Source organism: Anguilla anguilla, chromosome 7, assembly GCF_013347855.1.
Source record: "Anguilla anguilla isolate fAngAng1 chromosome 7, fAngAng1.pri, whole genome shotgun sequence".
Lineage (NCBI taxonomy): Eukaryota > Metazoa > Chordata > Actinopteri > Anguilliformes > Anguillidae > Anguilla > Anguilla anguilla.
The window spans coordinates 53,401,633-53,414,750 of NC_049207.1; the positions used below are offsets into that span (position 1 = coordinate 53,401,633).

Here is a 13,118-nt window from a genome sequence, read left to right on the forward strand (position 1 = left end):
ACATTCACACGCATGCACACGCACACACATACACATTCACACACACACGCACACACACACACCTACACACACACGCACACACACACATACACACACACATACACATTCACACGCATGCACACACACACACACACACACCTACACACATACACACACACGCACACACACATACACATTCACATGCATGCACACACACACGCGCACACACACACACATTCACACGCATGCACACGCACGCACACACACATACACATATACACACATGAAACACGCACGCAGGTCACGGAGGCCTTATTTAAAATCTGATTTTGTAAAATTCCCGTCTGCGATCCCCCTTAGACCGAAGTCTGTAATTTTACAGTTTTATGCTTTAAAATAAATGTACTCGTCGTCACACCTGGATATAATTTTACATATAATATTGGTAATATTTTCAATATTTTAAAGTGTTAGATATAGTGCTAACGACACCCAAAAGGAACGTGAAAGTGGACGTCCAAAAAATTATATTGGATGTTTTCAGTTCACTTCTGCTGCTTTTACTCCCCGTTCAGGGAAACAGCTGTAAAGTGTGATCGTATCGGCTCAGGCAAACAGAAAACAGATCAGCGGGAAGGCCCTCCAAGAACAACCGCGGTCCCCGAAACTGGACCTCCGCACCTTCGTCTGAATTTCGCGAAAACTCCAGACGTCCCGTCCCAGTCAGAACTGCTCCACTGAATTACGGTCACGCCAGACACATGCGCCCAAGTAATCCGATGAGCGCTCGAGAGCTCGCGCCAAAAAACCGGTGACTTAAAAAAAAAAACGCCCCAGACATTTGAGGAATGAGAAAAAGGAAGTGAAGCGAAAGGCATCCAGAGGACGAGCCGGAGGAGATTCTGAGCAGAGCTGCTCGGCTACGGCTTCCCCCGGAGGAGTTACGCTCGCCGTCCTACTGAAGCAGGCGCTGGAGCCAAACTGGAGCGCTGCAAAACGGACTGCGGTCTCCATTTATTCAGTGACTGAATAATCCATAACTCCCCCCCCCCCCCAAATTCCTCAGCTGCTCCAGGTTGGTTCAGTGTGACCCTCAGTCAAGGTTGGGGTGCTGATGTGGACGGAGAGCAGGACTATGGTACCCCTCAGAGGTGTGTGGGGGCACAAAAAGCTTCAGGAGCGGACGAGAGGACACGCGTGTCTGCTCAGCATCACGTATGAACTAGAGCACACACCTTCAGACAGCATGTATGAATTAAATCACGCCCCCATGTCGCCCGATAAACTTTAAAACTTCTGTGACTTCGAGTTATCTGCATCGCAGGAGTTTTGCAATAGGACTTCATTCACATGCTCTAAAAGCCTTTCAAACCGAGAACGCGAACCCTTGTCTCACTGTCAGGGGACCCTTAAAAGCTGCTTCTGGCTGCAGTCTTTGTAGTGTATCGTGGTCGTGACATAATTCACTGTGCGGTTGCTTCCAACAATTACGATAATTGCCAGCAGATTCCAATAATGGATGAACGTAGCGCACGTTGTCTATCCTGACACTCTCTTCTAAGGGTGCTGGCCTGGTCTTTTGCTAACGCTCCCCATATTTATTCTTATTTAAATGGGGTTAGGGGCACAAAGATGCTACTATTATTCCCAGAGTATCGCTCTGAGTTAGTGCGACAGTAATGATTTTCAATCCGCTGTCATGTTAAATTTGTCTGGTAATGAATGCTGGCCTAACAGCCAAGTTCACTGGAAAAAAATAAAGGAAGGCGTCAAATACAATACAGTTCAGAAAACTGACTTATGCTCGGCGTAAGAACAGGACTGCTGTGGCACTGCAGTTGATCACGTCTTTACTGTCACAGTATAAACGTCAGATTTTTTAAAAAGACGGACATGTTGTATATCTGCAGATCTGTCCCTCACCTCAGTCTTGTGCATTTTCACAATGTGAAATAGAGAACAGAAATAGGAAGTGTGACTGTGTGACGTTCAACACGCTAACACCCCTTCAACTAGCCAGGATCATTTTTACTACTGTTACCAGTCAAGTGATGGCAATATGGAAAATTTATGGAAAGTTGCAGGGTTATAATTTCAGTTATCTTGAACACAGTTTGAGATCGGACCGGTTTTGTTCAATACAATCCAAGATAATTGTTCCCCAGTTTATGTATTAATGTATTCTCTGTACAGTAGTTGTAAGAAAACCAATTATGAGCTTGTATGTAATGAGCCACACACCATTCGTTACATACTGAGGAACACATGCAGGGAAGGCCATTCTGCAGCACCACACAGCACCTCATTGATAATTACATTTCTGTACACAGTGTATGTCAGTGGAGACAAGGGTGTGTACATTTGCGATTCTGTATGATCGTATTCATGTGCGTATATATGTCTATGTACATACGTATGTGTGTTAATCCGTGTGTGTATGTGTCATATGTGTTGTTTGTGCGTGTGTGTGTGTGTGAGAGAGAGAGAGAGAGAGAGAGAGAGAGAGAGAGAGAGACGTCACAGTGTGAGTGTGAGTGTGAGAGCGCGCGTGTTAGCACTGTACCTGGGAAACAGGTGGCTAAGTGCTCCATCAGCCCTTCCTGGGACACGGGCTTGCGTGCGGCGTTCATGGCGGAGATGGCGAGACACAGGATCTCCCCCAGTGGGATGAACTGGGACTGGCTGATGGGGGACATGCTGATGGGGGACACATCACCTGTGAGGAGACAGGAGGGTGCCACGGTCACAGGCCGAAATCCCACGGCATGCATCGCAAAGAGCAGGGGGGTTCCCCGGTGTCCTGGCTAAACGCATGGCAAAGAGCAGGGGCGTTCCCCGGTGTCCTGGCTAAACTCTCAACCCGGCTCTCTCAACCTGCCGCCTGATCATCTCCCCCCAGTTTGATTGGCTGAGAAATCTTCCGCCCCTTCTCCACCTCAGCTGATGTTTGGTGAGTGTTCTGGCACAAAATGGCTGCCGTACATATCCCAGTTGGGTGCTACACATTGGTGGTGGTTGAGGAGAGTTTCCACCTCATCACTGTAAAAAGCTATATTAATACAAGTCATTATTATTATTATTACTGAAATGCTCTGCAGAGACCAGAGGACTGGGTGATCCTTCGCCTCTGCTGTACATTATAAAAAGCTAGCCAGTTAGGCTCCGATTATTATTGGGTCAGTCAAAACTAACTTTCGCAAAGCAAGTTGGCTGCACAAACCGAAAATTAGCAGAAGCTGCAATATTTAAAATGAAGTCTGCCTTCACTTTGCAAGTCTCCAAGCTGCACTGACAAAATGCATCAGCCCAAGAAGCAAGCAGACATTGCCATTATTCAGAGGTTTTGATGCTTTTTGAACCATAAATGTGCAAAATCGCTTATTTTACTCAAACAAGCCTTGGCTCCCGTCTACAAATGCCTTCTCCAGTTTTCACAAGTCAGACTTTCCACCGAGAACCACAAGTTTTGTTTTGGAGGACCACAACGGAGCAAAAGAAAATAAAGCGGAGCGAACAGTTCTGGCATCGGCTGAACCATAGTTGCTGTACAAACACATAAAATGGCTAATATATCAACACAAAAGCATTGTGAGCCCTCGGGGTAAAGCATTAGGGCTGTCGTTTCAGAGGACGTGCCAAGAAGTTGTCACAATCCCTGGCTTAAATCATACGCGCGGTGTCTTGGGCGTTCCTGTAGCCTCTGAATAACCGCTCAATCATGACATTAACGAAAATGAGTGACAGATTTCCCTCTTTGTGGCGGGGGGGGGGGGGGGGTTTTAACAGTCACCGATTTGACACAAAAGCATTCGGCCGAATGGAAACACATCAATGAAAATCAACAGCCGTGACAAACCCACACCCCTGGATGCCAGGAAGTCAGACACAGAGACTACGGAGCGAGAGAGAGCCAGCAATCCCACAGTGCATTGCTCCATTGTGTTTGCAAATAGCAGCCCACTGTCTTTTATTTCCCATTTTATACATCAAAAACCACCTTCCAACAGTGACACCATACACAAAAAGATGTAATACATAATGTGGTGTGTGTGTTTGATTTCATGTGTCTACACATAAATATTTGCTAAATATTGCACAAATATTATCACCAATACAATTGAAGTTTCTTTTCAAGTACTATGAACGGGTGACTGACAGTAATTGGATTAGTTTTGTTTATGTGCTTCTGTTCTTTTAAAAATTTGGCATAAATATTTAGCCTCAACTTGCGCCGCTGAGTGTAACCACACACTCAGTATTCTTAGCAACAAATGCCCTGTTGCTAGGAAAAACAAAAACAGCCTTCTATATAGGACCAAACTTAGGACTCCACGGTCAAGCCAAATGCCCCTAACAACAGCCTCCCTTAATCACATTAACCACTGAGCATTTTAAACATCAGCCAACAACCTGTCCATCTCACGCAACTCCCACAAGCTGGACAGGCTATCCCATAACACCCTTGATGGACGTGGGGAAAATCCCTGGGCTACTGGTACGCTCTTCCAAAGCCAGGATCACTGCCATGCAGTGTGAACACAGCCCGGAGACTCGAACACTAAATATCAACCAACGCTATTGGGAGAATACAAATATGGAACGTGGTGGTGGTGGTGGTGGGTGGGGGGGTCAATCTTATTGTGGTGGGAACAGGAAGTGGATGATGGCAGTCATGTCACCTGTGTGTGTACGGGGGTCAGACAGGGGTCAGCCAGGGCAAGAAGGGTAAGACCAAGAACACACAGGAAGAAAAATATACAGTGTACTAAGAGTTCAGAGACAAACATAAACATGCCAGTTCAAGATGAGGCATCTCCAGATGTTTCGTTTGCAAATTTCCATCCCATCACTTGATTAAAGTAATGGATTAGTGGGACAAAGCGGCGTGGGTTGTTCCGTGGAAAACTGCAGGTCTGGAGAAGTTTGCCGGATGTGGAAAACATTTACAAAGCGGCCATTTTGCTTGATGTGTGCTTGGGTCCATCCGACTTAATTCGCCGGCATCGCAAGCGAAACGTAAACATGCGTTTCAAGCACCACTCGTGTTAAACGATAGCCGTAAGTTAAACAACAGATCATTTTCCAAAGAGAGGCCATAAATACACTTAAGAGCTCCCAGAATCCCCCGAGTGGGAATTTGGCTTAAATTAGTACATCGTAACCGTATGCCCGACACTAACCTCTGCGACGTATAATAAATGCAAGACCAGAAGCAGGGGAATATGCCAGAATAAACCTCTCAATACATTCTATATCCCTGAGAAAAAAAAAAAATACCACCGCAGTTACCTCAATATCCAATCCCCTGAAGGTAAGTTCAATTTACAGCGCGGACTCTGAATATTCGCTGGCTGACTCTGCCATAACCCCATATATCAGCAATTTTAATTCAGCCTTTTAGATTAATGCATATGTACTGTGCCTTATATATTTCCCCCAGGTAGAGCTCACAACCGAATTAAAATAAGCAAAGGATCGTTAAACTAAGCAGGCCGCACCTCGAACCTGTCTGCGAGGTGCTAAAGCAGCACCTGCGCTCGGACCGTCGTTTTAACGGACGGCCCCGCGGAACTGGCTCCCCCCAGGTGTGTCAACGGTGCGGTTTAGAACGATCTAGAAGTGAGAACACGGCCCCTGCGCAGCTGCTGACAGACGCTTCTGTCCGGCCTCTCCGCGCTCGTCTTTCACGGACCGGAATGGAGATCGGACGTCACGGCGACGAGTGAGGCCCAGACGTAAGGCCCGCGGAGCCGCCCAGAGAGCGAGCGAGCGAGCGACGCCGGGCCGGATCTGGCCCGATTCTGGGCCTGGAGTCAGCGCAGATCCGGTCCGGAGTCGCTCGCTATCCGGGCGGAGGCGCTGAGGGGACACAGCCGAGCTCGACCCGTTCCTCCCCGGATCTCCCGTCTGCTCCTCGTCCTCTCTGACACCCATTCAACGACCTCCTTTGTGTAAACGCTGACAAATTTGTTGTATTCTTTTCGTTTTGTTTTGGGGGTTAGCGTTCTCAAAGGTAACTAGCTTTTTTTAAAAAATTATGTTTTCTTTTAATGTCAGTGGAGCTCAAGAGCTTGCGGTCTTGGCTAAAAAGCACAGATGTGCATGCCGCCCAAAAAAACACTTCCCTGTCCTCATGTCAGTGCATGACATGCTTTCTGTTCGTTTCTTCTCCTCCAGAAAGGGGTGAATTCTGTTTGACAGGGAAGCTAAAGAACAAAGACAAACCAGGTGCATTTTCACATTACAAAAAACTCTTTACAAGAAAGGTTTAGGTCTATAAATGGTTTTGAATAGGCAAGGTAAAGACCGGGAGACTTTATTGACTTTGATTTGAGAGTGTTGGTTTTAGCTTTAATGAGGTAAACGAGGAGCAATACAATCTAACCGGGTAGAGGACATATCCAAAGGAGAAAAGCAAGGGGGAGGTGAGGAACAGAGGCAATTTAAATCATTAATATAACGAGAAATTCTGGTTTACCGAGAGCGCTAGCGTGTCAGCGTGTGCTCCAGGTTTCACAATCCGTTTCAAAAGACCGTCTCGTGCGCACTCTCCGAAAATCACCTTTACACATGTAAGGAGTGCAAACTAAATTGACACAAGTGCACGGCAGATTCACCTGGATGTTCCGTCCTCTTTTTAAACAGACTTTTGGGATAGGAAGTGCATGCAGGCTCCTGTTCATAATTTGTTGCTGACTGCTTCCCTCGGGCCGAGCTGATAAGTACACCTTCCGCTCCCAATCCCCCCAATCCCTCCGCCCCCCCCCCCACACCCCCCACCCCCCCCCCCACTCAGAGAAAACAGCATGTTGCAGCACCCCAAATTTCGGTAAAGAGAATGTAAAACTGAACTCAGTCTTGAAGCTGATGAAACGTGCCTGTTCTGCCCCCCCCCCCCCCCCCCCCATTACATACACTGCAATACATCAGTGTGGACTGCAGACGTTTTGGATTAAATAACCATGTTGCCATGCCAGCGCAACAGTACACAGCAGACCTTGGTGGCCCCTCTCCCATACTGAGGCAATTTGCTTTTTGCTCAACTGCCCAATTTAAACAAATAAATCATTGTGTGGAGAGATATTGCAGGCATACCCTATTTGTTCATCGGAATTAAAAAAACAAGCCCTGAAATAAAAATATTAAGGACCACAAATTCACAGAAATGATTAACATTATCCGCAGAAGGTGCCATACTGTCTGTAAAATTCAACACACAGTTACGCTAACAAACACAGAAAATATGTCTTTCACAGTCCTTACAGAAACTAACACATCCTACCGCAGTTTGACAATAATGAGTAGACTAAAAAACCTAATTTCCAACTCAAAGTCAACTTAAAATGTCATCATAACTAAATTTAAAAAAGAAATAGTGTTTAACTTTCTGCAAAAAGACCAGTGAATATCTGAGCAGGTTAATTTACCCTACTTTGAGGAAATCCCTTCCCTCAAACCATTTAAATTAACGTAACTCTTTTGCAGTGTTGCAATCCGATGAGCAGTACTGCTAGAATATCTAAAACATGGGCTATGGTGACACTTAGCTCATCCCTCAGACAACTATTCAGCTCGACCCCTGAATGAACCTTAAACTGAGCGCTCAGGACAACATGGAACCTCTAAAAAAAACATGGAGCGTTATACCGAACTACCGAGCAAGGCTGGAGAAATCTCAGAAAACCAGAACTGCCAGTGAGAGTCGGGACTGGTTACCTCTGCAAAAATAGCAACACGTTTGGGGTCATTGGTGTCTTATCCCCCCCCTCCTTCCCCCTCCACAAAGTGTTGGGAAACTGCCAGGACAAAAAAAAAACCCAAACAACAACAACAACGTCTTGGCGTGGTTCCGTGATAGAAGACGATTCCGTACGGCCAGTCCATGCATCTTTATCTGAGCCCTACTGCTTCTAACTCGTTTCATCCCTCCCCCTCAGCTGCCCTGTAACACGGTGTACCCGACGCACACACAAAAAAGAGAGGGAAAGAAAGAAAGAAAGAGAAAGAAATGAGATATTCAGTACCTCGGCCCTTTCTCACACTCCTCCGTCTAATCCCTGCGAGATTCAATAGCAGGTCTTTAGCCGGGAGCCTTCAGACAAATGAGCATTCACTCCGGGGTCTTACCCAGCATGCCCCAGTCCGCACAAAGACGAGGGAGGCGTGACCAATCACAATTGTGGCTTTCGAAAAAGCTCCCTCCCCAGCCGATGCCCACTGACAACGCAGGCTTGTGGACGGCCTGCTGAACCCGTTGTCATGGCAACGCATCCCAGTTGCACTCTGTGTCCGCTGTATGTACCCCCCACCCCCACACGCACACACACACACACAATCCCCCCCCCCAATCTCTCCCTTTTGCTAATTAAAAATTAACGGTGGAGCGTTGCATTCTGGGTTCACCTTAAAACGCGTCCTGTCACGTGTTTGAGATATCTGGGCTGGACCGGAGAAAAAGGGGTTTTCAGTTTTCTTTCGTTATTTATTTAGAGAGGGGCAGAGCAGGAACATCCTGCTGGGGTAGTTCAGGAGGGTCGGGAAACGACAGTGCTTCTAAATCACCTGGAATGTGCAAAGGGGGCCTAACGAATGTAACAGCAGTGAAATAACATCTTCATCATTACACCTGTTTACGGGTTTAGCCAGTTCAGCCATCTGGCCCAGAACAACGTTGTGCAAGTGGACAGAAATGTGCAGCAGGGAATGAGACAGCAAGCTTGCTCTGACAATGCGGTCAGTGTGTGCCTGGGCGTGAGGGTGCAGAAAGAGAGGTTGTAAGAGGGTGGGGGAGGGGGAGAGTTTGAACAGAAGCTGACAAGCTATAAATGGCTATAAAACAGGCTACAAGGGGACCTGGTGCAACCACATTGTCATTTAACCACCTCCAGGCTGATTTATACTTTATGCGCAGACTTGCTTAACTGCTTCAACAGCTAATAGTTCAGTTCCAGCCATGGATGTAAAAAAAATACATCCATTTGTGAGCCTACAATTATAGGGTTCTCTCAAAAATGAGAGACCCTACGAATGCTCTTTGTCATGTAGTTTAAGTGTGCAAGAGACAGACCATCTGAACTTGCTTTTTAAAATGTGTTCGAGTTAACATTGATATACTAATAAACACAATGGAATTTGAAAACTCTAAAGCATGAATATTTCATCTGCTCTCAGATTGGTGGCTTGGGTAAAAGGTCCGTTGCTGCGGGTAACGGTCAGTAACAGCTGATATGGTGTAGACGACACTTAAATTCAAACCACCACGCTACAATAGCATACATGTGGCTAATGCGAGAATATGTGCCTCTTGCCACAAATCCTTGTTTTCCACCAAGCAGGCAAACAATAAGCTGGGTGACATCATTTCTCAACGGCAGGATCACAGAGACAAACTCAGCTTAGCCTCAAACGCATTAAAAATCCCTCAGCGTTAATCTATCCCAGCCCCGATTGGTCAGAACTGCGTGGGACCACCTATTCCAGCAGATGCTATGCACTTATGGACAAATATGGCGCATGTGTATTGTGACCAGACCTGGGTCAAATACGTAATTGTTTTTGGATTCAAATACATTTCTGTGCTCTATTGATCTTGCCTGTTGTAACTGAGCCTGCCAACATGACCAGAAGGCGGGGTTTGGATTTTTTCAGAGTATTTCATTGGTTCCAATACACCAGACAAGATCAGTAAAGCGTAGAAAAGTATTTGAATCGAAAACAAATATGTATTTTACCCAGATCTGACTGTGACAGGAAGAAGACGTGTTACAGAAACACGTAATTCAACATTTATGACAAGAAAATTACACTGGCAACAAGGGACGATGGTGGCAGGAGATTGTCACATTCAGAATCTGGCTGGATCCATGGTCCATGGTCAATGCTGACCATGTTGTCTCTGAAAACAAGGAAGTGAGCACCAAATCTACAGAACAGCTCTCCAGCACAGCCTTAACTGCTGACAGTAAGGGGACAGTAGGAGTCTACCCATTACACAAGCAAAAAGAGATATTACAGATTCACAGGAGAGGAAGCCATAGTCCCTGTTCAACTATTTACATGAAAGAGTAATGATTTTGAGTGTTAGTAGCAAGGTGTCAGGGGATACAAGCCATATGGGGCTTGGCAACAGGTCTATTAAGCGCAAGATAAATCTAGCAGGGAAATGAACTCAAGGTTTTTGGGACTACACACAGATTAAACCTGACAATCAGCTTCCTGACCTCAAACTTCCATTGGAAAATAAAAAATGTAGTTTGAATTTCGACACGCCATTTTAAAAGCTTTTGCAAAACTCTTGAAGATGCATTTTTTGGTTTGGTATCTGCAGCTCAGGCAATAACATGCTCAGTGAATAAGTTAGTGTGTACTTGAAGCACATGGCACCTTATTTCCATCTCAAAATTTCACACGGTACATGCCTGTGCATTGAACCATGATCTGTCAGTGGCTACAAACTTGCTGATATACAACATTCTAGATCCCCCTCCTGATAGCAATATATCAAGAAGTTGTGTTAACATTGATATTAATGTAAATACAGCACCCCTGCAGAGGACATATTTGGGGTTTAGACATGGTCCGCAAACATTCGGTCTTAGTGGAAAAATGCATAACAGCTGAGGGGCACATAAATCTCAGACTCTGAAACAATTTTCCGTTTTATTTGCAGCAGCTATTTGTCAAATAATCAGAAACACATTGAGATGTAGACTGTAGGGCTGTGGTCCAGTGTAGACATTCGACGAGCTACTCCAAGGGGTTTATAAAATACTTTCGCGGAGGGAAACATATTGTTTCATTTAGACCTGTCATATTTCAGAAAAAACCATAACATTCCTCATCTCGGAAATCTTAAGCCTGTTTGCAGCCATCTTTTCAGTCCGTGTTTAACTAGCAATTACACAGAGCAGAGATCATTAACTTGCGCAAAAGTACGTCAGCTGAAAGAAAAAAAAGAGTCAAGGACTTGGGTATGACTGGTAGCTCATTTAATAGTATTGTTCTAAGTTTGGAGTAGCTCTATGGTGTTAGCATAGTTACAGAGTCCTGTTCATTGGCTTGTGTAAAGTACCAAGCTGGAATCTAACCACACAGACCACATTGAGAAGTGTGCCATTTCGACTGACTACCAGGCACTGATCAGGTGGATGATTTGAGGATTGTAATGAACCTCACCTGCAGTAGGTTGTGAACATTAACTCTGATTCCAAAGGTAACTGTCCACCCAATCCCCCCAACCTCAAGACACCGCGCCCCAATGTCCCAACGCAATCTTTCAAAGGTGCCCAATGCGAACACAAGACTTTACATCATGTACGATTATGTTTCATAGACACAAACAAAAAAACACACATTACCACATAGTCAAAAGTTCTGCTTTTCAAAAAAACATTTACAGATAAAAAGCCGGCAAAAAAGTGACACCTAAAAAAAAAAAAAAATTTTAATCCTTGCTCAAAAATGATACAAAGCTACCAAAGATTGAGGTCATTTCCTGACTCCTGATTAAATTCCGACTGACGGTATTATCTCACATGACATAACCCAGAGCTGCCTTCATGTAATGCCACCAGGCAAAGCCCACAGAGGAGGGTTCGCCAAGGGAGGGCTGGGTGATAAAAATACAACAAACGGATTGTCTTACCGCCTCATTCATCACTGAGGCCTGTTTAGTTTCAGGCCGCACCGTTAAAACGTTTGATCGAAAGGGGAAAATCACTCTTGAGGAAATGGTTTTTATTCCCTGTGATTAGACTTCACATTAGTACATGTTTTCACAACATACATTCGATCTATTTTAGATGCCCTGACTGAGTACGGTGCTTAGTTCTGGCATTACATCATCGCTCCCTCACCGCTAGCCACGTGCAGATCCTAATCGTATCACCCTTGTTGCCCTTGGAAACCACAGAGGAAAAATGTGTAAGGAGGGAAAATATTCCTATGGATGATTTATTATCAAAATATTCACACATTACAGTTGAAAGTATAATAATACTGAAATTTTATGAATCATGTCAGAGTTGGCATTCACAGGCGGTAGTCGTTTGAAAGTTGAAGCGCCACTTCCCAGCAAGAGGTTCTGGTCAGTCGAGATGTAAAACCCTGGTTCAGAAAGTAAAAGTCCCGCCCCAGTATCTTGTTCCAATCCACCTGGATTTGGTCATCAGCACAGTTCTTCAGCCGGGAGGCAGAGACTAATGAGCGAAATCAGATGGCTGGAGTTCATGGGTGGTAGAAACACATGGCAGGACTTTTACTTCTTAACCTCTGAACTTTCCCCCTCTGCCGGTAAGTGGGCTGTATGGAGCCAATAGGTTTCCCAGCAGCATCTAACTACGGGGCGGTGACGCCGCTGATCTGGATATTTTCAGGAAACCAGGGTCTCTCTCCACCATAATACCACACCGGTGGTGCTTTTCACATCACACAGGTCACCCTGTGCTGCCAGAGTCAGCCAGTTACTTGGGGGGGGGGGGGGGGGGGCAGGGGACAGCAAGCCGATCTGAGCCTTGCTGAGCTACGGTGAAAAGAACCCGGTAAAATTTGGAATTGCCATCGCGAACGCAACACATTCCCTTCGTTGCTCGCCTTGACACGATGAGACGTGCCGCATCGCAAGCAGTTTCAAAAGCGCAGAGGCGCATTTTAGACCCGCTGTTGTCTGGCAGCACTACAGCAGGTCGGTCCACTAAATCCTGCGCCACGGAAAGCCACTTCCGCGACCAGATCGACCAATCGTGCTGCACTCCTGTCAGGCCAGACTGATTTCTACGACTCTCGACAGCACATCTGGAGCCGGGGGCTGCGTAAAACTTTTCCCAGAGCAGGCCGCTGGAGACCTCGGGGTACCACGTTCCTTTCTACACGCGTCCGTCAAAATGAAATTTGTTTAATCGCGAGTTCTAATCTTACACGGTTCAAAAAAAAAAAAAAAGCAAAGCCAGCATCTGGCACTGTTTTTTTTTCCCCCCGCTGAGGTCGCGGAGATAAAAAGCAAGGTTCTTCAGATACAAGCTGAGAGATAAGGCATCCATGCATTTATGAGGGGAGAGATTTTTCCGGAACGTCCTCCAGCGGGGGAGCTGAAACCGACAAGGACTGCACAGGCGCTGCTCACGTTCGTCCCGGACGAGGAC

The 13,118-nt window shown here is 45.9% G+C and overlaps 1 protein-coding gene across 3 annotated transcripts in view; it reads right to left on the minus strand.

Annotated features, from left to right (window-relative positions):
• Positions 1–13,118, minus strand: part of LOC118232454 (storkhead-box protein 2-like) — a 54,670-nt gene that overhangs the window by 11,557 nt on the left and 29,995 nt on the right. For all 3 annotated transcript variants that reach the window (XM_035427448.1, XM_035427447.1, XM_035427449.1), the window contains one exon: positions 2,543–2,695. In XM_035427448.1, the coding sequence (XP_035283339.1) occupies positions 2,543–2,695 (153 nt within the window). The remainder of the gene's footprint in view (positions 1–2,542; positions 2,696–13,118) is intronic.